The 22,063-nt window shown below is 59.8% G+C and overlaps 3 protein-coding genes across 6 annotated transcripts; 1 reads left to right on the forward strand and 2 right to left on the reverse strand.

The window, feature by feature from the left end:
* Window positions 1-1,179: 1,179 nt before the first annotated feature.
* NOL9 (nucleolar protein 9) lies at window positions 1,180-10,079 on the reverse strand. 2 transcript variants are annotated; one of them, XM_027751372.2, is made up of 12 exons: window positions 5,587-5,817; window positions 5,293-5,515; window positions 5,032-5,159; window positions 4,761-4,899; window positions 4,441-4,537; window positions 4,184-4,281; window positions 3,624-3,785; window positions 3,170-3,455; window positions 2,975-3,086; window positions 2,394-2,571; window positions 1,824-1,957; window positions 1,180-1,501 (listed from the first exon to the last, which is right to left on the reverse strand). In XM_027751372.2, the coding sequence occupies exons 1-12, from the start codon at window positions 5,776-5,778 to the stop codon at window positions 1,373-1,375; spliced, it is 1,878 nt and encodes a 625-aa protein (XP_027607173.1). In that variant the 5' UTR covers window positions 5,779-5,817; the 3' UTR covers window positions 1,180-1,372. The 2 variants fall into 2 exon arrangements, with proteins under 2 accessions (XP_027607173.1, XP_039241584.1); XM_039385650.1 differs by lacking the exons at window positions 5,293-5,515; window positions 5,587-5,817 and adding an exon at window positions 9,136-10,079.
* Window positions 5,888-15,443, forward strand: ZBTB48 (zinc finger and BTB domain containing 48). 3 transcript variants are annotated; one of them, XM_027751430.2, is made up of 14 exons: window positions 5,888-6,063; window positions 6,134-6,440; window positions 6,778-7,542; window positions 7,759-7,971; window positions 8,176-8,296; window positions 10,779-10,917; window positions 11,683-11,794; window positions 12,173-12,265; window positions 12,583-12,669; window positions 13,004-13,158; window positions 13,336-13,472; window positions 13,762-13,926; window positions 14,054-14,142; window positions 14,230-15,443. In XM_027751430.2, exons 1-14 carry the CDS (start codon window positions 5,903-5,905, stop codon window positions 14,524-14,526), a joined length of 2,841 nt encoding a protein of 946 aa, XP_027607231.2. In that variant the 5' UTR covers window positions 5,888-5,902; the 3' UTR covers window positions 14,527-15,443. The 3 variants fall into 3 exon arrangements, with proteins under 3 accessions (XP_027607231.2, XP_039241582.1, XP_039241583.1); XM_039385648.1 differs by having other exon boundaries at window positions 14,057-14,142; XM_039385649.1 differs by lacking the exons at window positions 10,779-10,917; window positions 11,683-11,794; window positions 12,173-12,265; ... (4 more) ...; window positions 14,054-14,142; window positions 14,230-15,443 and adding an exon at window positions 9,174-10,382.
* KLHL21 (kelch like family member 21) lies at window positions 15,354-22,061 on the reverse strand. Its single transcript, XM_027751373.2, has 4 exons — window positions 20,467-22,061; window positions 18,742-19,147; window positions 17,232-17,304; window positions 15,354-16,896 (listed from the first exon to the last, which is right to left on the reverse strand). The coding sequence occupies exons 1-4, from the start codon at window positions 21,500-21,502 to the stop codon at window positions 16,603-16,605; spliced, it is 1,809 nt and encodes a 602-aa protein (XP_027607174.1). The 5' UTR covers window positions 21,503-22,061; the 3' UTR covers window positions 15,354-16,602.
* Between the last annotated feature and the right edge of the window lie 2 nt (window positions 22,062-22,063).

Raw genomic sequence — 22,063 nt, forward strand, 5'->3', positions numbered from 1 at the left:
GCCAGACCCAACCAGATGGGGATAATTAGGCCTGGATTAACTCTTTACAAGGCAGCAACACTGCACAGCCCCTCACAGCTCCTCTCCAGCTCAGTCCCCTCCCTGCCACTCATCCCAGTTTGTTTACAGCTGTTTGTTTCTGGTGTTCTAGGAAATCTCTTCACAAACCAGATAAAAGCAATTTTGCAGATTACTCACATCCACAGCAGCCACCAGCCAAAAAGCTCCAGTCCCAAGTGATGCACCACATCCCTCCTTCCTCTGCAGGAGACCTGGTCCGTGGGCTCTGAACAGGCACTGGGCTCGGGGGGGCTGCACACACCAGGGCCAGATTGTTCCGTGGTCTAGGCTGGGGCAGAACCTCACCTCACTCGCAGGAGCCAGTTAGAAGCCAGGTTACTTTTGCAGACATGGATCCAATAAATGCACGATATGCTGGTATTACCCATTCAGAAGCTGTTTTCCCAAACATGTCTTCAACTTGACCCGAGATGCATACCTCTTTGTGGCTCCTGCCACCCTCCAGCTTCCCTCAGGAGCAAATTGCTGACTGACAAAGGGTTGGGAAGAAAAAATAAAGTTTCTCTTATGTCCCAGTGGGGTAGAGCAGGTGGGGTCAGGCAAGGCCACATGCCCTGGTGCTCCATGTGATACTCCCCAGTCCCATCCTGTTTCAACTTTTCAACTTTGATCTGGAGAACAGTCTGTTAGAGCTGGGGACACATTGGAGTCAGCCTGAGCTGTTCCCAGACCACACTCAGGGCACTGAGCTCACACTGCAGCACTGGGATACGGGGCCAGGCCAGTGCAGGGTGGGAGGAAGCAGCGCCCCAGCACGGAGCCAGGGTGGGCTGTGATGGTGCAGAGCTGAACGGCTCCATCTTCACCACCCCGGGGGACAGAGATTCCACAATGTGCTCCTTTCTTTGTCCCTCCTTGACCAGCAGGACAACAAGAGCTGTGGGCCAGGCACAGGGCCAGAACCTCAGGGTGAGCCCTTCGCCAAACCACAGGACCGGGAAGTTCTGCTCAGGCCCCTGGGGATCACTGACACCCAGAGTTCCCTGAGGGCCGGACAGGCAACGAGAATGACTCCTGACTCAAGGCAGAGTTGGGTGTGACAGCAGCTGCCTCCATCTGTGTCAGCCACGGCCAGGGACAAAATCCAAACCAACCCCCTGCTTTCCGTAGATATTTATTACAAAACGCTGAAATACAAACCGAACATACAAAACATTATTAAAGCCAGACCTGCTGTGGCATCTACCCGGCCACCTGCCCAGGGCCTCTGCAGCACCCAGGGCTCCCGTGACCACACTGGGCTCTCTACCCAGTCCACACAAACAACATTTGGCCCAAGGGCTCCAAAGATTCAGGTGTAATCACACTCGAAGGTGAAATCCTTCCTCTTGAAATGCTTCTTTTTCCTCAGCTTCCCAGCGCCCAGGATGCTGTAGTTGTAATCGGACGTGACATACGGGATCTCTCCCTCAATTCCTTGCTGAAAAACAGAAAAATAAAACCAGAAACAACTTTAGGAGCCTGTAGCTTCAGCAGAGGGGGAAGCACTTCCCTTCCCGGGCTGACAGAACTGATGGTGTTAAAGACTCAGTGATCACCAAACCCCACTCTGGCATCTAAAACACGAGTGGAACATTCTGTTCTCTTGAGGTTTCTGTGCTTAAGGACAATCTCCTAAAGTGATAACCATCTGCTGATGCCCAGGCATCTCCCAGCATGCATTCGCCTCAGGAATAAGAAACTGGAAAACTTGCCAGCCAACCAAAGCTCAGCCAGCTCCCACCCCTCCCACGGGCTCCTACCTGGCCCACAAGCACGCAGTTAGGGATAGCAATGTTCCCAAGGAGGAGACAATTCACTAGTCTCAGGTTCTCTGGAGGCACCGGTGTCAGGATATGGTAAAGCTTCTTCTCCATATCAACTCCTCGAACAATTCCTGAACAAAAGAACATATGCAAAGCTCGGTCAGCAGGTATCCCTGCTCATCGGCACATCCCCACAGACACTCGAGAACCAAACTCCAAATCCGAACTGGAACATTAAATCAAGTCATAGAAGGAAACTTAAGCAACTACAGGAATTTTACATAAGCCACCCAGAATTCTGCTTCTGCAAACGTGAACCCAGAGAGTCAACTGGGGAGTTCTGAGAAGCTCTGAGCAGTGCCGTGCAGTGACATTCCTCACAGCTGTTACCACACATTAACCAAAGCCAGAAGACTTACAGCACAGCTTCCAACAGCAGACAACACACCACTACTCCTGTATCTCATCCCACTTCTGCAGCTGTTTTTGGGAGAATAGGCAATTCTGCCACTCTGCAACCCGTCTGCCTAAACACAGCAGGTGAGAGCACAGCTCCAGTGTGCTCACCAAAGCCCAGGCAGTCGCAGACTGGTGTCTGTGTCAGCAGGACCGGTCCGTCGGTCTGGCACCTGACTTCATCCGGAATGCAGCAGAGCCCAACCCAGCTGGCGTTCACTGCATACATGATGTTGGTGGGAGCAACATCTGTGTGAATAACCCTGAGCGCAACAGCACTGAAAGGTACCTGGGGGGGGTGAAAAGAGGAAGAAAACTGCCACTGGTTCCACATGAGCTGAGTTTGAATTCAGAGGTAAGACCCTGAGTACATAGACCCTGCATGCTCCCATCCCACACCCATGGGCAGGGCACACACAGCAGCTTCTGCACAGACAGAACACACATAACACATGTGCCATCTGCACACACAGCACATAGAGAACACATGTGCCACCTGCACACACGTGCCACACCAGCACCTCAACAGAAGCTTCACTTCTAGACACCCTGAATACAGTTCTTATCTGTTTGCAGATTACAGAGTGTTTATTCCTCTTCTGAGAAACATCTGCAGTAGGAGCAGAACTGCCCCCCGCTGTGAACCAGTGCTTTCTGCACCATATCCAAGCCTTCCCGTAAGGCTCCTTTACCTGATACGGCACCAGGCTGTGCAGCGGGAGCACCGCCCCGATGTCCGGGTACTGCAGGTGCCCCAGGTATCCCAGGATGGACATGTCACGCAGGATGCCGCTGTGCACTCGCCTGTAAGAGCAGTTCTAAGTCAAAGACAACGCGTGGTTTTGTCCAGCCCACAAATTCCACACAGCACTTAATGTTCTACTTACGCTTCACCTGCCACTCCTGCCCGAGGGAATTCTGGATGGACATAGAGCAACTTGTACTGTGGAACTGACGCATCCTCCCCTTCGGAGCACTTCCAGCTCTCTGCAGCACCCACATCCAGCTGCTTGCACTTAGGCTGCTGCTTGCCCTTGGTGTGCAGCCCGGCCTGGAGGTGGACGTGCTCGGGGGTGAGCGGGGCCATTGCCTTCCAGTCGCACACGTCCATCTGAACAACGTGGCTGGGCGACAGCAGCCGGATGATATCGATGAGCAGCAGCAGCCCCTCGCCTTCAAGAGCACAGAGAACACACAATTGTTGCTGCTACTTCAACAGGTCACACAGCAGCGCTAGCTCAGGGCAGGCACGCTGCAGGTTCTGGTTCTGCGTGGTGCTGCACCACCACCCTCACTACCTCCCTCCCACCCCTCTTTGAGAGAAGGATTGATCCCATTTACCTTTCACCCAGCCCATGGTGTTGATAATTAGAGGCACTTCCTTCTTGTAGCAGCTGAACACGTACTTCATGACATCAAGGTACCTCTCCGTGTCTTGCTCACAGCTGGTCTGCCCATAATACACCATCTTACGGGGCGTCTGCTGGTGAGTGAAGGGGGGACCTGGCAAAGACAGCACTGAGCCTCTAGTGCCTTCATCGAGTCAAACCAAAATGCTCCCATTTCTGTAGTACCCACATGCCACCCCTCCCAAAGTCCTAAAGAGACTTTTCAAACCCGAAAGGCTGAACTTCCCCTTTGACATGCCTCAGCCTGCTCTACCACCTGTAAACAACATCATCTCTTTTAAAGGACAAAAGGAGCAGGAGAATGGCTCCATGTTACTTAGGGAGCTTAGATGTCCCTACAACAAGACTCAAACAGCTGTTGGTTTATTCTCTCTAGGAACCTCTGACATCTGTGGCAGCAGCTTCCCCTCAAGCAGCCTCTGCCCAGAACACCCTGCTTGTTTCAGAAACGGAACAGGTCTCTGATAACCGCAGGAGCAGCGGAACACGTACCCAGCACGGGCTCCGTGACGCTGCTCAGGGACACGCACCCGGGCGGTGTGAATTCTGGCTGGCCTATGTCACACTCCATGTACTCGACTGCAGGAAGGCTGCAGGGAGAGAACCCATGTATACGTCTACCACTTTGTGTTTAAAAGCTATCCACCCTCCAGGCCTGACGGCTCTTCTGAGAGCCCTGTCAGACACATTTTTCCTTCTCTTAAATCCCATGCAGCACTTAAAAGCTTGCAGAACATGGAAAGACTCACCGATTCAGTAACAGGTTAATTAGGTATCTGTTGAATGTCGATTTTCCAGTGTTTTTTGGGCCACATACCAGCACCACAGGGATACCTTCATCTTCCGCTGGAAAGACAAGCACGGTGTGAACCAGACAAATGCCGGTATCACTCTGACCCAGCCCAGGTGATGCTGAGCTCGAGCGTCCCGCTCTTTAGAGAAAAACACAACCCTAGATCAGAGTGTGCCAGGCAGGGCACACTCTCTAATTTTAACTCATGAAAAGCCTCACGAATTTCCTTTTCTTCAGGCTACCAAGGCCCCAACCTGGCCAAGTGCCTGCACTCACCACAGCAGGCCTGGATAAGTTCCTCCAGTGCCAGGTACGTGCTCTCCGACACCAGCAGCCCGCGGTCGGGGCTGCACTTCACGATGCCCACGGACGCCAGGACCGCGTCCTCCGGCGTGAAGCTGGATTCCTCCTTTTTCTAGGCGAGAGGGAGAGCGCTCAGCGCGGATGCGCGAGGCCACAGCGCCGAACGGCGCCAGGGGCGGCGGCCGCTGGCTCTGCACGGGCGGTGCGGGGCACCGCGGGCACCGCTCCGCCCGCGGGGTCTCACCTGGGGCTCGAAGAGCCGCGACAGCGGCGGGTGGCTCAGCAGGAACCGCGTCACCGGCGTGTCCAGGTGCTCCAGGAGCACCACGGCGCAATCGGACGAGAACCGCGCCATCACCTTCACCCGCGCCTCTGCAACGGGCGAGCGCCGCCATCACCCCGAGCTCTCAGCCCGCCTGCCCCGCAACGCCCCGCGCACAAAATGGCCGCTTCCCGCACCGCGCCGCCCGCAAAATGGCGCCCGCCCGCCCGGTCCCGCACTCACGACGGCGGACGCGGTGCGCGCGCATGGCGGCGCGGGCGGCCGCGCGCAGCTGGCGGAGGGCGGCGGGCGGGCGCGCGCCGGGCAGCGCCTCCAGGCTGAGCGCGCAGTGCGTGGCCGGCGAGAACACCGGCAGGCCCGGGTGGTGCGAGGCCACGGCGAAGCCCAGCAGGCGGACGGCGCCGTACAGGCAGCGCAGGCGGCACTTGCCGGTGAAGGTCAGCGCCTGCGGGGACAGAACGGGCGGTCAGGCGGTGCGGGGCGCGGCGGGGCCGGCGCGGCGCGGGCGCTGCTCACCTGCCGCGGCGCCAGCAGCAGCACGGCCGTGCCCTCCGCCGCCTCCACGGCCGCCAGCCCCGGCTCGGCCGGCGGTACCATCCCGGCGCGGGCGAAGGAGGCGGCGAACTCCCGCCAGGCCGTCTCCGCCCGGGCCCCGCGGGCCGGGTTGCGGGCCAGGGCCCGGCGCGGGCGGCTGCGCCGCGCAGGCATGGCCGCTGAGCCTCCTCCGCCTCCCGGGGCCGCCCCTCGGCCGGCACCGCCCGCCCGGTGCCAAGCCCCGCCTGCCGCCGCCGCCCCGTTAAGAGCCGCCCGGCCGGCGCCGCCTTGCCTTGCCATGCTGCCGCCCGCCCCGCTCCGCCTCTGCCTGTGCGCGGCCGCCGCCGCCGCCGCCGCGACCCTCTCCCTCCCCGGCGATTACCGCCTGGCCGGGCTGTTCCCGCTGCACAGCGCCGGGCCCCGCACCGACGCCAGCCCGCTAGCTCGCGGCTGCGATGAGTGAGTGCCCGCGCCGCCCGCTCCCCCAGCCGCGGTCTGTCCTCCCTAATAACCACTCTTGGTTCCGCAGCAATGCCGTCTTCAAGAGCCACGGTTACTGCCTGTCCCAGGCCCTGCGATTCACCATAGAGGAGATCAACAACTCCAGCACGCTGCTTCCGAACGTCACTCTGGGCTACGACATCCACGACACCTGCTCTGAGCCCGCAAACCTCCACGCCACCCTGAGTGCCCTCATCCGCAAAGGCAGGCAGGATGTCCAGCTGCTCCCCACCTTACAACACTATGAGCCCCAGGCTGTTGCTGTCATCGGCCCTGACAGCACACAGCTGGCCCTCACCACAGCTGCCATCCTTGGCATCTTCCTCGTACCAGAGGTAAGTGCAGCTCCTGCAGCTGATGAAGAATAGGGATCCTGAGCATTGAGGGTTTGAGAGAGGGTGGACTCAGAGCTGAGGAGGCTGCTAGAGCTGGAAACGCAGCCCCTCTGTGTGGGCTGGCTGGGGTCCCTTCCCAGCCCCTATCTGGGGGCAGGCAGGAATCACAGTTGGCTCACCGTCCATCACAGTTTTTTCCTGCCACGGCACACTCGGTGCTGGCTCCACTGCCTGCCCAGCTCTGAGTCTCCCCAGCACAGGCTGCCCGTGCCATTAGCTCTCAGGGATGCCACTGCCTGGGGCAGTGCCTCCCCCTTTCTCCTGGCTCACTTTACAGATCAGCTATGAAGCCTCTGTGGAGACGCTGAGCCTGAAGCGGCTGTACCCGTCGTTCCTGCGCACCATCCCCAGTGACAGGCAGCAGGTGAAAGCTATTTTCCTGCTGCTGCAGCACTTTGGCTGGACCTGGGTGGCGCTGCTGGGCAGCGACAACACCTATGGTAGGGGTGGCCTGGATGCCCTGCAGAAGTTGCTGACCACAAGTGACGTGTGCGTGGCCTACCGAGGCACCATTCCTATCAACTCAGACACCAGCAACCCTGAGCTCCACAACATGGTCCGACTCCTCACAGACGCCAAGGTCAATGTCACCATCATCTTCTCCAACAGCCGAAGCGCCCGCCCATTCTTCGAGGTGGTGGTCCAGAGGAACATCACAGGCATGGTGTGGGTGGGCTCTGAAGACTGGCTGTTGTCTCAAATCATCTGGCAGGTGCCTGGCATCCAGACCATTGGCACGGTGATTGGGATGACAGTTGAAAAGCCAGAGTCTGTGATGCTGGAACGCTTTGAAAGTTGGAAGATGGTGGAGGAAGGTGCTGCGGCCAAGTGTGCCAGCACTGCAGAGGCAGGCGGGGAATCCGGGGGGAGCTGCACCCAGCACTACACCAGCTGCCGCTCACTCACTGCTGCCCCCAACGTGTTCGACGCTCAAGCCTCCTTCAACGTGTACTCGGCCGTGTACGCCGTGGCCCATGGCCTCCACAACCTGCTGGGCTGTGCCTCGGGGGCTTGCAGCAAAGGCACCATCTATCCCTGGCAGGTAAGAGCAATATAAGGATCCTTTCCCACAGGGAAGGATTTTCCCATTGTGCTCAGGCCTCACAGAAGACCTGGATGAGACTTCTTGCAGATGATGGGCATCTGGAGAGCAGATGCCCATCAGTAGCACAGAGGAGGGATCCTCCGGCACATCTCCCTCCCAATGGCAGGAGTCTCACCATTGGAAGGGCTCCTCTCTTACTCTTTTGTTTTACAGCTCCTACAACAGATCAGGCAGGTAAACTTCACCCTGTACAAGAGCCGAGTCTCTTTTGACACCAGCGGGGATATTTGTAAAGGCTACGACATCGTCATGTGGAACTGGAGTGGCTCAAGCTGGGCTTCTGATGTGATAGGAACCTTCCATGTCAACCCTGACAGGCTGAGCATCGACCCAGGCAAAGTCCTGTGGCACACAAAAGATAGCCAGGTACTGTTCTGCACCCAGGTCTTATTTATTCCTCACTGCTGAACTGGCTGTGTCCCAATGCCAGCTCTTATGGGGCATTTCCTCATAGCACGGCAAAACTGAGGGTGGACAGAGGTGGTGTGGGGGGTGCCAGAGTGCTGCTGGGCCCAAGGTGTGCTGCTACCCACCCTACTCACAGGCTGACCCTGTCTGCACTCCCGGCAGGCTCCCACCTCGGTGTGCTCCAAGGCCTGTAAGCCGGGGGAGTGGCGGCTGCAGCAGACCCGCCACCGGTGCTGCTTTAGCTGTACGGCCTGTCCGTTGGGAACCTTCCTGAACAGATCAGGTTAGTACACCCTGGGGGCTGCTCCCACCCCTTCCTTGCCTGCCTGCATCCTGCCTCCTACTCCCTTCTCCCCGTTCCCAGCCTCTTCTCTCCTGTGGTCAGTAAAGCCTGAGCTGACCTGATGGCAGTGGTCTGGCTCCGATTTGCTCACCGGTGGGTATGCAAAGCCCACGTCCTGCACTTTCCAGGGAGTGTTGCCCACAAGTGAGCCCACCTGGGCAAACAGAGCCCCTTCTCCTGTGGCCAGGGGACAGGCATGTCCGGCCCAGCAGCTGTTCCCTGCACCACATCCTCTGCCAGGGAAATTCGATGCAGTGGTTGCCTTTGTGCCCCAGATGGCACCTGGGGCTTCCGCACCATGCGGTCACCAGCAGCTGGCATATGGAAATGTGCCCTGCCTGGGACAGACAGCAGCAGTCTCCTGCCTCAGAGTAACCAGCCACAATGACAACCCTCTTCCTGGCAGCTGGTTCCCTGGCACCCTCAGCCCGCTCTTGGGCTACGGGGTGGGGAGGGGTAGCTCTGAGAACAACGGGAGTGAGGTCCTGTCCCATTCAAGGGGGCTGCTGCAGACTCTTCCCAGGTTATTGCTGGATGCATGGGCCCCCTCTCACCCACAGCCCTGAGCCTAACCCAGCCGAGGTCCTGCGGGCCCCACACCTCAGCCAAAGCCACAGACTTCGGGGAATTCCATGGGTGGAACTCTGGGTGTGGGGGGTCTTTTGGAAAAAGAACCCCCTCTGCTCCCCAAGGCCTGGGAGTGCCTGTGGGAATGAGCAGAACATGAGAGGTGGGCAGAGCCTGGGGGGCTGCAGGCTGGGCTGTGGCAGAGCTCTTACCGGGTCCAAGGTATGCAAGGTGCCCATGTCCTCTGCAGACCCCTACGGCTGCCAGCACTGCAGGTTGGACGAGTGGGCCCCGGCAGGGAGCGAGGCCTGTTTCATCCGTACTGTCGAGTTCCTGTCCTGGTCCGAGCCCCTCTCCTGGGTGCTGCTGACCCTGGCTGCGCTCCTCATGCTGCTCATGGTGGCACTGGCTATCCTCTTTGCCCTCAATGCCTCCACACCCGTGGTCAAGTCTGCGGGTGGGAAGATGTGCTTCGTCATGCTGGGGTCCCTGGCCTGCACCTGCAGCAGCCTCTTCTGCTACTTCGGGGAGCCCACACGGCTGGCGTGCCTGCTGCGGGTGCCACTCTTTGCCGTCAGCTTCACCGTGTTTCTCTCGTGCGTGGCGACCCGCTCCTTCCAGATCCTCTGCATCTTCAAGCTGAACGCGCGCTGCCCAGCGCTCTACGAGGCCTGGCTGCGGCGCCAGGGCCCGCTGCTGTTTGTGGCCGGCAGCACGGCGGCGCAGGCCATGCTGTGCTTGGCCGCCGAGGTCACCGGCCCCTCGGTGCCGCTCCGGGACTACGGCGCGCAGCCCGACCGGGTGATGCTGGAGTGCGCCCAGAGCGCCGCGGCCGGCGCAGCCACCGCCTACACGGTGCTGCTCAGCGTGGGCTGCTTCGCGCTCAGCTACGCGGGCACGGACCTGCCCGCCGGCTACAACGAGGCCAAGGGCCTGACAGTGAGCCTGCTGCTGCACCTGGGCTTCTCGGCCGCCGTGCTCTGCTCGCAGGGCGCGCTGCGCGGCCGGGCCGAGGCGGCGGCGAAGGTGCTCGGGGCGCTGGGCACGCTCGGGGCGCTGCTGGGCGGGTACTTCGTGCCGCGGGCCTTCGTCATCCTGCTGCGGCCGCAGCAGAACACGGCCGAGCACTTCCAAATGGCCATACAGGCGTACACGCGCCGCTGGGCCGCCGCCTGAGCTGCGGGCACCGGCCCGGGGCCGCGGGGCTCGACTCGCCCCGCCCCGCTCCGCCCCCCCTCCCCGGCCCGGCCCCAGCCCGGCCCCAGCCCCGCACACACAGACACACGGAGACATCACAGAAGCACCCGCGTCACTGCCGGCGCTCGGTGACGCCACGTCCGGCGGTGCCGGTGCCGGCCCCGGGCGCGACCATGGCGGCGGCGGCGGCGCACAGCGTGCGGGTGCTGCGGGAGCTGAACCGGCAGCGCGCGGCCGGGCAGTTCTGCGACGCGACGCTCGGCGTGGGCGGCCGCGAGTTCCGCGCGCACTGGCCGGTGCTCGCCAGCTGCTCCCGCTTCTTCCGCGCGCGCGGCCCCGGCGGGCCCGTGGCGCTGCCCGACGGCCTCGCCGACACCTTCCAGCTGCTGCTCGACTTCTTCTACACCGGGCGCCTGGCGCTCACGGCGCACAACCGCGCCCGCCTGCTGGCGGCCGCCGAGCAGCTCGGCGTGCCCGACGCCGTGGCGCTGTGCCGCGCCTTCCGCCCGCGGCCCCGCCGCGCCGCCGCCGCCCGCCCGGAGCCCGCGGCGGCCCCGCAGCCCGGCGGGCAGGCGGTGCGTGAGGGGGGCGGGAGGGGGGCGGCGGGGCCGGGGCCCGGCGGCGGGGGCGGCGCGGTGACGCCGCTGTTCCCTCGCAGGGCTCCCCCCCGGCCCCGGCGGAGGCGGCGGGCGGCGGCGGGCGGGGGGACGGCGACGCCGAGCAATTCTCCGAGAAAAAGGCGCTGCGGAGCAAAAAGAGCCCCCCCGCCCCGGGAAAGGCGCCGGGAAGCAGAAAAGGTACAGCGGTGCCGGTAGAGTGCCCCACATGTCATAAAACCTTCCTCAGCAAATATTACCTTAAAGTGCACAACAGGTAAACGCTCCGACTTCTCCTTCCTCTTGCGCGCGCGGAGGATGCGCCGCCCCCGCGGCTCAGTCCCTTCCCGGGGGTAAAAGGGCGACCACAGTTTTGCCAGCTGGTCCCAACGCCATTCCCCGGGATGGAAAGGAGGGTCCCCTCTGCCCCTGGGGGTGCTCTGACCTGTGGGGGGGATTATATGTCTCTGAAACATATCAGAGCTGCAGTGACTGTCCTGGGCTGTGGCTCAGGAAGGCGGCAGTGGGGGCTCCTCAGGGGCTGTGCTGGCTGCAGGTGGGCAATGGCAAATCGTCCTTGTGGGCTGTCAGATCAGCCTGGGCTGGGCTGGATTTCGGGGGCTGTGGGGAACATGTAGCCGAGCTCTGTGAGGATCTCTGGGCTGGATCTCTGAAAGCAGGGCAGGGCCCTGCCCTGAGGTCTCGAGTTTCACCTCAGTCCTGTGTGGGGGCAAACCTTGGCCCTGCAGAATCAAGATTCTGCGGAGCACAGTGGGCACTGACAGCCTGACCACGCTCTGAAGGGCCCCGAAAGTGACATAAAAGCAGCTTTAGGGTGACTGTGAATAGTGGCACTGGGGAACATGGGCAAGAACCTGCCTCACCTTTCCCTGTGTCCTCCCACACCTGTCTGTGCATCTGCTGTTGGACAGGCAGTGATGGGGTTCTCCATTTGTATCCCCCCAGGAAACATACTGGAGAGAAGCCATTTGAGTGTTCCAAGTGTGGCAAATGTTACTTTAGAAAAGAGAATCTCATGGAACATGAAGCCAGGAACTGCATGAACCGATCAGAACAGGTACTCCCAGGAGCTGCCCCACTGGGCTGGAGTGCAGCTGCCATCCATCAGGAAGGGAACTGGAGCCTTTTCCGAGCCCCAGGCCACGCTCAGCTCTGAACAGACAGCTATCAGCACCGCATGGCACACATTCCATAGCCGGGGTCCCTGTGGCTGGGACCCCACGGCCGGGACCAGGACGGTATCAGCTTGTGCTCGATGTGCCACACAGCCTTCACTCTGTGTGTTCCAGCGTGCCAGGACACCCTGTGCTGCACAAGACGCGGGTCCTGCGGGTGCAGGCTGAGCGCTGTGCCACGTGCCTGGCAGGGGCTGAGCTGTGGGCTCCGGGCTGGGCTCGGGCTCCTGCAGAAGCTGATGCCACCCTGTCTCTCGTAGGTGTTCACGTGCTCAGCGTGCCCGGAGGTGTTCAAGCGGCGGATGGAGCTGCGGCTGCACATGGTGTCGCACACTGGGGAAATGCCATACAAGGTGAGCAGTGCCAGCATCCGGCATCCCCGTGGATGCTGCTGGACACTGGCACAGAGTGGGGGTGAGTGTTTGCCTTCTGGGGCAGCCTGGCCAAGCCCATCGGGGAGCTGAGCCCCCCAGCTTCCTTCCCCCATCTGTGACAGCCCACTAAGGGTCATTCCCTGTCTCTGAGCTGGAATGTGCTCCAGGGAGACACCACAGCCACCTGCTTCCTGCAGCCATATGAGGAATCTGTTCTGCTCCCCTACTGGTCCTCCTTGCTCTGAAACCACTCTTTGGGGGCAACTGGAAGCTGACCTCCCTCTCTTTTCTCGCAGTGCTCCTCGTGCTCGCAGCAGTTCATGCAGAAGAAGGATCTTCAGAGCCACATGATAAAGCTGCATGGCGCACCCAAGCCCCACGCGGTAGGGACCAGGATATCAGGAAGGGGATGATCCTGCACACGCGCCTGACCTAGGGAATAGTGCCCATGGCCCGTCTGGCTCTGTTAGTGAGGCAGGGGGATACAGAGCTGCTGGAAACAGGCTTTTTTTGTGTACAGGAGCAGCTGATAGACCTGAGCACTGATCAGCATTTTGCCTCTTGGGCTGTCCCATCTCACTGGGTGTCTCTGAGGCCAGGGGTGCTGCTGTGGCTGCCGCGGGAAGGGCCCTGGAGCAGCCAGGGGAGTGCCAGGTGTTGGGCACAAGTGGGTCTGGCGTGGGTGTACCCTAACCCCCCTCTCCTGTGGCCTTGCAGTGCTCAACCTGCTCCAAGTGCTTTCTGTCCCGGACAGAGCTGCGCCTGCATGAGGCCTTCAAGCACCGCGGAGAGAAGCTGTTTGTGTGTGAGGAGTGCGGGCACAGGGCCTCGAGCCGCAATGGCCTGCAGATGCACATCAAGGCCAAGCACAGGTACGATGTGACCCGCGTCCTCCCTTATGTCACCCTGGCTCTTCTGGCTGTGCTCCCTCCCCTATAGGACTGGGGGTTGGCTGAAGGGAGTGCTCCCTTCCCGGAGGTGCTGGGCTGAGACCCAAGGGGCTGAAACCGGTGGAGGGAGAAGTCATGGTGAGTTTTCCCTGCCCACAGAAATGAGCGGCCCTATGTGTGTGAGTTCTGCCACCACGCCTTCACGCAGAAAGCCAACCTCAACATGCACCTGCGCACACACACTGGCGAGAAGCCCTTCCAGTGCCACCTTTGCGGCAAGACCTTCCGGACACAAGGTACCCCTGGGTGCTGCTGGGGCAGGTCATGCCAAGCGCCATGCTCTGGCATCCAGGACCTCCAGAAAGCAGCTTCCCCAGGAGCAAAGCCATGCTCTTGTGAGTGCAGGCTGACACCAAGTCACCTCCACTGCCCTCGTGGCACAGAAGGGGAACAAGCTGGTGTTTCCCATGACCTTTACCTGGAGCTTATGCTGCACTTGCCTTTCTGGCCCAGTCGCTGGGATGGGGGGCACGTGCCATGCCACTGACTGGCTGCTCTCCCCCTCTCTGCCCCTGATAATGGCAGCGAGCCTGGACAAGCACAACCGGACGCACACCGGCGAGCGGCCATTCAGCTGTGAGTTTTGTGAGCAGCGTTTCACTGAGAAGGGGCCGCTGCTGAGACACATCGCCAGCCGGCACCAGGAGGGGCGGCCCCACTTCTGCCACATCTGCGGGAAGACGTTCAAAGGTAACGCTGGGGCTCCGGCTTTCACAGGGCTCCACAGGAGCCGCCTCCTTCCCGCGGGCAGCTTGGCATCACTGTGAGCAGGTACAGTGTGGAGCTGCTGCCCACGGGCTCTCACTTCCCTTCCCAGCAGTGGAACAGCTGCGCGTCCATATCCGCCGGCACAAGGGCGTGAGGAAGTTTGAGTGCACTGAGTGTGGCTACAAGTTCACGCGACAGGTGAGGCCTTCCCCAGCTCTGGGGCCTCTGGGCTGTGCCAGGGAGCCGGCCCTCACCAGGCCCCTCTGCACGTCCCTTCCCTCGCAGGCTCACTTGAGGCGCCACATGGAGATCCACGACCGCGTGGAGAACTACAACCCACGGCAGCGGAAGCTGAGGAACTTGATCATCGAGGACGAGAAGGATGTGATGGTGGTGCTGCAACCGCCACCAGAGCTGGAGGTGGGCTCGGCCGAGGTGATTGTGGAGTCACTGGCCCACAGGCCACTGCCCGAGGAGGTTCCTGCGCAGAGACTGTGCTCAGACGAGAACTTCTCCACGGCGGACGTGATTGAGCAATCTCTGATTATAACGACAACGATTCCTGAAGACTGTGAGACGTAGTGCAGCCACCCTTCCACTGAAACACAGTAAAGTCTTGGGCTGAGCCAATCTCTGCCACACTTGTTCTTTTGAGTTGTGCATCCGTCCCCTCCCCTTCTTCCCTGCCAGTCTCTCACCCCAGACTACAGGGAAGTCACCATGATGATGTGATTGAGTGTCAAATGAAGAAATGGTGCAAAAGGGCCACTCCAGTCAGTGTCTGTGCGCCGTGCAGGGGGATTGGACTGACCTGCTTGTGTCATACTGTGAATCACTTTCTGACACCGGAGGAGCTGGTGCTGGAGGAGCCCCTTTCCTCCAGCCCTCTTACCCTGCTCCTGATTAAAGATTAAAGCTCAACTTCCCCCAGAGAGAGCAGCTCTGCCCTTTCCTTTAACGCATGTGAAAGGAATGTTTCCTCCGTTAAACTTGTGCCTTATTTCTCCTTTATTTTGTCAAGCTTCTGTCAGTTGCTGTTTCTTTCCCCCATTACAGGAGGGGCAGGACCTGTGTCTGCTCAGCATTGAGATAATGGAGCTGCAAGTTCACTTGAAACACACTCCAGCAGCCACACAGTGCCTGAGCTCCTGTGGTCAGGGGTAGGGACTTATCTCTGTCCCAAATAACATGATCCAGGGTTGCTGGGGGAGTTATAACCATTTCCTGAGTGGTGCCAGGGTGGGGGAGATCCCTGTGTGTACCCTCACCCCCAGAGTCTCAGCCATGCTCTCTCTGCCTTCCCCCTCTACTCACCAAGGAGGCAGAGAGGCTCTGTTTTAAGCGTACCCAGAATGAGACAGTCCCACTAAAATTTCACTCCAGGCCCTTTCCCTTCGCAGACGACAGAATTGTGTAACAGGTTTTATTTAACTTGACAGCTGCAAGTAAATTTAAAAACAAACTATGAGAATAAAAATACATTATCTGCAAATGTAAAATGCCTTTGTTTCAAAGGATGGAGTTCAACTGTACTGGAGGATTCAACACAATGAATTCTACAAAAAATAAATAGTTATCTGTAGCTACTCAGCGGGTGGGGTTGGGGGTCCAGCAGCGAGCACTATTTATAGCTCAGCAGAAATACCTCGGGCTGCAGCGCCGTCCGGCTCTCCGCAGGCACGGCACAGCACAGACAGGCTGCTCCCAGAAAAGCAGCAGATGCCCCGAATTGCAGGCCCCAGTGTCCCCCCCCGCCAGGCTCTGCCCACAGGGGCCCACGGGCTGCACCCCAGCGCGTGGTCTCAAGGCACTGTCAGTGTTCCAGACTGAGGAACAGCGCGGGTTCCCCCTGGCTGAGGAGTGCAGCGATCGGGTATGTGGGCTTTCCATCTCTGAATTCAGGTTAAAATACAGACTTCTCCTCTACTGGTTAAAAATAAAAGACCAAAAGAGCAAATGCATCCAGCCACGCCTGAGCTGCTGTCACACTTCAAGGTTCTCCTGAAGATGTGACACTCACTCCTGGGGAGCTGTGCCACAGGTTCGGCCTCTGCTTGTTCCAGAAACATTCCACAAATAAACCACGCAGCTGCTCTTCAGCAAAGGTAGATAAACAGCCCACCTGGCCAGGGCACTTGGGCAAGTATAAAGGCAAATCTTACACAGGCCAAAAAATATGCAAACCCCAAACAAGAAGAAGAAAAAAACCCCCTAAAATAACTACCTTTCAATCCCAACACGTGCACAGAAAGCCTGTCTCCCTCTGAGGCACAGAAGAGAGGGGGGGTCCAGACCACTGTCTTACCAGACAGACCCCTCCCAAAAAAGAAACTGAAGGAAGCAGTTTGGTGGCAAAGTATTATGGGGTGAAGGAGCTCCCAGTGAAAAGTGTCTGGTCACAAGCTGTCAGTGGTGGTGCTGTGGCGCGGGTCAGTGCGATCGTTTTCCCAGGGATCTCGGGTCCCTGCGGGCAGCAAAGGGCTGAGGGAGCAGCAGAGGCCTCACTGCCTGCGGTCACACAGCAGCACATCCAACAGCCAGAGTTCCCATTCCCTCTGTGATCACTACGGTTTTGTTTCCAAGCACTGGTTTGCCTCAGCCTTCTCCCGAAGCAGCCCAGGTTCTGGATGAGGGACTTATGTCAGGCTGCTTCCTGTGCTAAGGCAGTTCATTGAGGTTCTGGTTGTGAAGGTTTTGGGTCTGCCTGCTCAAGCTGATGGTGTTGTCCAGCGTGATGCTGTCGTCCTCCTGTGGGGTTTCTGGCATGAACTGCCGGAATATGCTGACGCTGCCGTGCCAGAAGATGGGCTCGGGGAGCCGGCCCACCACGCTCCACATTCGTGTCTCGGGGTCATAGGCTTCCAGGACATCTGAGAGTTCAAATGTGTTATCATAGCCCCCGGAGACGTAGAGCTTCCCGCCAAGCACGGCCACACTTCCCCCAACGTGAACCTGCAAAGTAACAGTAAATACACACCACAATCAGGGGTGTTTGCCCAATCTGATTGAGGGGGTGGGTGCAGTCTGGCAGCTGCTCCTTGGAGGAGGCTCCATGCCCGTCAGTGGCAGCTCAGGCTCTGAAGCAGCACTGCCCACAGCTCTCACATGCTGGGCTGAACACCCGGACATGCTGCCACATTCAGGACTTTGTTTTCCCCGTGACTCCGGTACATTTAAACCCGCTCCACGTGCAAGGGGTTCTGATCAAAAGAGCTCTTCATTTTCCAAAGGTAAATGAAACCCATTTGTAATACTTAAGGCACCCTGGAGGATGGCAAATGTCCTACCTGAAGCATGGCAGGGATTTTATCCCATTCATTCTTTGCTGGATTGTAAACATCCACTTCAGCCGAGTCGTCTCTGGGGAAGAGAACACAAAATTACTCTTCTGCATTCTAGAAACTCTGCTTGAGTTCTTCGCCAATGCCAAATTTAGGTGGGTGGGATGAGAGAAGAGCTAGAGGGACATCATAATCCCCCAAGGCTTCTCTCACCCGCCCCACTTGCCAGACAGGAGGGCGACAGTGACAGGTGAGGGGCGTTTGCGATGCAGAGACACTGACACAAGAATGTGAGGAGGACAAGGTCAGGGCAGCTGAAGAGGAGCTGTCAGTCCTTCCAAGACAGTTCTGGTACAGACGGAATCAAGAGGCTGTGAGGCAGCTCCAGGCAGGGTCGGCTCCAGATCGGCTCTAGGGTGGCTGCAGAGAATGCCTGAGCCTCACTGCCGTGCTACATTTACTGGTATGAAACCAGTCCCAGCACAAGGGATCATCACTCAGAGGCTTTAGTCTAAGCTATTAAAACAAACCAAAAACTGAATTTGCCATTTCTACTTGTTACCTATTCCTCTGCCCTCCAAAGATTATCCCATAGCTCTACACGGAGCAGCAGCCCATGCACAGCACATGAAATGAGGGGAGAACACCTGACCCTGATCATCTCCTCACTGACTCCTGCAGATGTACAAGCAATCCAAAATCCTGAACTGTCAACCATCAGTATTTTAAAGGGGTAAGAAAAAGGAAATTCTATGGAATCAGCTTGTGACAAGGAGCTGAACAGTTGCAACACCCCGGCAGGACGGACTGAAACCAGGTGACTCAAAGAGATGCCAGCAAGACACTCAGCTGGACCCAAAGGGATCAAATAAAAGGTCTTGGGCCAAAGCTGCTGCTTTATGCAAAGCCAAGAGGAGATTAAAAAAAGAGAAGTGGCTGGGGGCCCTCACAGAAGTCTCTGTTTGCTCAGAGTCAACACAGGGAGGGAGATGAAACGCTCCAGCCCTAGCATGCCTTCCCGTTTATTTTTAATTAAGCGGATAACTGAAGTATCTGCGCCATCAGGACAGCTTCAGATGGGTAATTAAGTCCCAGTTTGGAAAGGCACTTAAAAATAGTGACCAATCACTTCATCTTCAGCCTTCTTATCGCTGCTGAGACGGAAGATGTCCTCTCCTGCGCTACAGTTTAATGTTTTCTTGGAGCTTATGTGCTTATTTATAGCAGCGAGGGGGGCTGAACCAGGAGCCAAGGAATCCGAGAAGCCAATTTCCAAGCAGCGCTGCTGACTTCAGCCAGATTTACACCTGGCTGTTCCCCAGCCCGAGGTTACACTCAGACATTTTTACACAATTTTAAGGGTAGCCCCACCAGTACCATCAGGGGAAGCACTGCAGTGCTGTCCCAGCACAGTGCCCTCCCTCCAATACCTCCAAAATCCCACACACCTTCCCAGGGAAGCTCCAGGCCCTCCCCACGGGGACATGGGAGGGAGGTGATGGCTCCCACTACTCACCTTATGAAGTACATGAGGCCGTTGAGCGTGACAGTTTTTGGGGCAAAGGACCAGGGGGGCAGGTGGCCGCAGTTGACAAGGGACCAGAGGTCACTGTCGGGATCGTAGCACTGCATGACCATGGACTCTTTTCCAGCCAGGGAGCCGATGGCGAACAGCTTCCCGCGGCACGAGGTGGTGGAGCAGTTGTCCATGGGGTACAGCATGGGCTGCAGGGCTTCCCAGCTGTCCAGCGTGTGGTCGTAGCGCTCTGTGCTGTCGGAGGCAACTACATAGAGCAGTCCATCCAGGACTGTGGAGCTGTGGTATTCCCTGGCTTTCAGCATGGGCGACACCTCCGTCCACTCGTTCACGCTGGAATTGTACCTCCAGACGCAGTCGTACAGCCTGGACCCGTCTGAGCCCCCTGTGGCACAGCACCACACGTGTCAGAGCCGGGCTCTGCACAGCCAAGGGCGACGGTGGAGAGCACTTGGCTCGGCACCAGCGCCTTTGCTGCAGCTACACCTTCCGCATACAGCCCCTCCCGCTGCCCCGGGCTGTACGATGGGGCAGCATTTTGGTTCTGGGGGGTGGCACTAGTGCGTGCCATGAGAATTTTCATGCAAGTTTTGCACTGTTTCCAGCGAGCCAGGAAGGATTTCTCCCACGTCCTCCCTAGTCCATACTCAGCCATGAATCAAAACGAGTCTCCCAAGTTTCACCACCTCCATCCTCTAAACTCCCACTTCTGTCCCATTTTGTGGCCCCTGCTCCGTTGCTGCCCAGAAGCTGCTGAGGCAGCGGCACCAACGGCAGCTTGGGAACCTCCTGGCCCTGCCTGCAACACACTGACACTAAGCAGAACGACCCAAGATCCCCAGCAGCAGCCTCGCACGTGGCTCTTGGCAGGACTGGTCTCCACAGACCCACCAGGGATCACTCCAGGAAGCTCCCAGGGGATGTAAGGGCATCTGTACCAAACGAGCCATTTTTACGACCCTGCCCTTAAAGCAGAGCCTTGTTTTCTGCTTGTGACTAAAGAACACAGAGTTTTCTGATCAACTGCATAAGACCTGCCCTTCAAAACTCTGCCAGCGTGTCCTGCACACCCAGGGCATGCTGTTCCACAGCGCCTGGTTTCCTGGGTTTGTTATAGCTGGTGCAGGGCTGCCGCTCCAGCTATGGGGATGTAGACCAAAGGAGGCATCTGCATACAGATTAACAGCTGAATTTATACATCGGTGTCACCTTGACAGAAGTAATTGTAGCCCCAGCGGACTGCAAGGAGGCAGGATTTGTGCTGAGGAAGGTACTGTGACTCACGGGGGCTGGCTAAGGAACCCGGGGCTTTCTGACACACCTATGCCTCAAGCAAGTGGCCTGGCTTGTGATTCACAGGGCTCTGAAACCAAACACTTTCTTCACAGAGAGAAACTCAAAACCCTCTTAAAGTAACCCATATCCCCCAGAGTGACAGTTAGAAAATTCTAACTACAAGATCTGTGACTTCTGCCCACGTGCTCAGCAGCATTAGTCATGACAAAATAGCTCCTGGACTGAGACCAGCTGCTAAATCCAGCACCAACTCCAGAAGTCTCCATGCCTGCCAGCAGGCTGCAGGCACCCAAGCTTCATCCCAAACTCTCTGCTTCCCAGGAAAGGCCAAGTCTCACTGCTAGAACCCACATGTTTTCAAGAGAAATCTGCACCCTAGCGGGTACCCTCACACCCTGTGTGCCTTACCAGTGACATAGATGTCGTTGCCCAGCGCAGCAACACTGTAGCCCCCGCCCAGGTGCTCAGGGAACTCGGCCAAGTAGCGCCAGTGGCCGGTGCGCGGGTTGTAGCAGTCGACGGTGACGAGCTCGTCACAGTCGCGGTCGCAGCCGCCAACAAGGACGAGGATCTCAGCGAGGCCGGTGGAGGGCCGGGGGCGCATGCGGGCGCAGGGCCCCCGGTCGTGGCGGTCGAGACGGGCAGCCTGAAAGTCGCGGGCCTCGCGCAGGAGGCGCAGGCAGGGCGGGCAGCGGGCCACCAGCGGCTCGCTCTCCACGTGGGCCAGCAGGTAGAAGCGGCGCACAAAGGGCAGGCGGACGTGGGCCAGGAGCTGGGGTAGCAGCGGGGCACGGGTGGCGGGGTCAGCGCGCACCCAGCGCAGCGCCAGCTGGAAGGCGGCCTCCTCCTTGGGGACGCAGAGCCCGTCGTCCCGCAGGTAGGAGAGGAGGCGCGGCAGCGGCAGCCGCTCCAGCTGGGCGCCCAGCTCACCCACGTGCCGCAGCACGAAGCGGTGGGCAGCAGCCGCCAGTGCCGGGCACGCAAAGGCTTCGGCGAAGTCCTGCATGTCCAGGGCGTTGGCGGGCTCCAGCTGCCGTGCCAGCCAGGCGCCGCAGGCCTCCTTGACGGCGGGGAACTGCAGCAGGTCGGCGGCGCGCAGCAGGCGCTCGGCGATGTCGGGGCCCAGCCGGCCCACGCGGCCGGTGTACGCGAAGTCGAGCAGCCGCGCCAGGCACTCGGGCTCCACGCCGTGCAGCCGCACTCGCTCGGCCCGCGCCTCGCGCAGGGCCCCGCCGAACATGGCGCGGAAATATCCCGAGGCCGCGGCCAGGACGGCGCGGTGAGCCCCGAACTCCCGCCCGCCGGCCACCACCGTCACGTCCAGCAGGCTCCGCTCGGCCCGCAGCGCGCTCAGACCCCGCAGCAGCGACACCGCGTGAGCCGGTTCTCCTGCCGCCGAGGCCGCCGCCGCCGCCGTCCCGCCGGTGCCCGCGCCGGTCGCCATGCCGTGCCTGCGGGGAGCGCACCTGGGTCAGCGCGGAGTCGCTGGAACCGATCCCCGAGAGGCTCCCGGGGCGGGAAAGGGAAACCAGGGAAGGAGGTAGTGGGTGGGCTCGGGGAGCCCGTCCCGTGCCGGTCCCGGCCGACAGCCCCCGGGTGCGGCCGCTGCGTAACGCGGCGCCGCCTCCCCCAGCGCGCCCCCGCTCGGGCCGGTCCCGGGGTCCCGCAGCTCCGCAGCCACCCCGCTCAGCCCCGTGCCCTCAGCCCCGGGCTGGCCCCCAGCGGGAGCCGCCCGACGGCAGCGCAAAGGCAGTGGGGCGGCCCCGAGAGCGGGCGGCATTGCCGGAGCCCCGCTCTGAGCACGGCTCCGGGCGCCGCCGTTACCGCGGGCGGCAGGGCCTGGCCCGGCGCGGAGTGGAGGCTCCCGCGCCCTGCCCGGCCCATCCCGTCGCCGCCAGTCCCGCCGCCGCCACCAGCCGGGCCCCGCGGTGAGCAAAGAGCCGCCACGTCCCGCTCGGGCTCGCGCCCGCCGCCACCCAGTAAGAACCGCCCCGGCGGCCCCGCG

Source organism: Pipra filicauda, unplaced genomic scaffold (assembly GCF_003945595.2).
Source record: "Pipra filicauda isolate LSUMZ 115617 unplaced genomic scaffold, ASM394559v2 scaffold427_size588224_pilon, whole genome shotgun sequence".
In the NCBI taxonomy this organism is placed as follows: domain Eukaryota; kingdom Metazoa; phylum Chordata; class Aves; order Passeriformes; family Pipridae; genus Pipra; species Pipra filicauda.

Coding starts and splice junctions, on each gene's coding strand:
- NOL9 (XM_027751372.2), bottom strand. CDS start 5,778: ATGCCTGCGCGGCGCAGCCGCCCGCGCCGGGCCCTGGCCCGCAACCCG. Junction 2,572..2,974: donor ACAGCCTGGTGCCGTATCAG/GTAAAGGAGCCT, acceptor CACCCCCCCCAG/GTACCTTTCAGTGCTGTTGC. Junction 1,958..2,393: donor CTGCGACTGCCTGGGCTTTG/GTGAGCACACTG, acceptor TCTTTTGTTCAG/GAATTGTTCGAGGAGTTGAT.
- ZBTB48 (XM_027751430.2), top strand. CDS start 5,903: ATGCTGCCGCCCGCCCCGCTCCGCCTCTGCCTGTGCGCGGCCGCCGCC. Junction 12,266..12,582: donor CTGGGGAAATGCCATACAAG/GTGAGCAGTGCC, acceptor CTTTTCTCGCAG/TGCTCCTCGTGCTCGCAGCA. Junction 12,670..13,003: donor GCGCACCCAAGCCCCACGCG/GTAGGGACCAGG, acceptor GTGGCCTTGCAG/TGCTCAACCTGCTCCAAGTG.
- KLHL21 (XM_027751373.2), bottom strand. CDS start 21,502: ATGGCGACCGGCGCGGGCACCGGCGGGACGGCGGCGGCGGCGGCCTCG. Junction 19,148..20,466: donor CAACGACATCTATGTCACTG/GTAAGGCACACA, acceptor GCTGTGCCACAG/GGGGCTCAGACGGGTCCAGG. Junction 17,305..18,741: donor GGCCTCATGTACTTCATAAG/GTGAGTAGTGGG, acceptor TCTCTTCCCCAG/AGACGACTCGGCTGAAGTGG.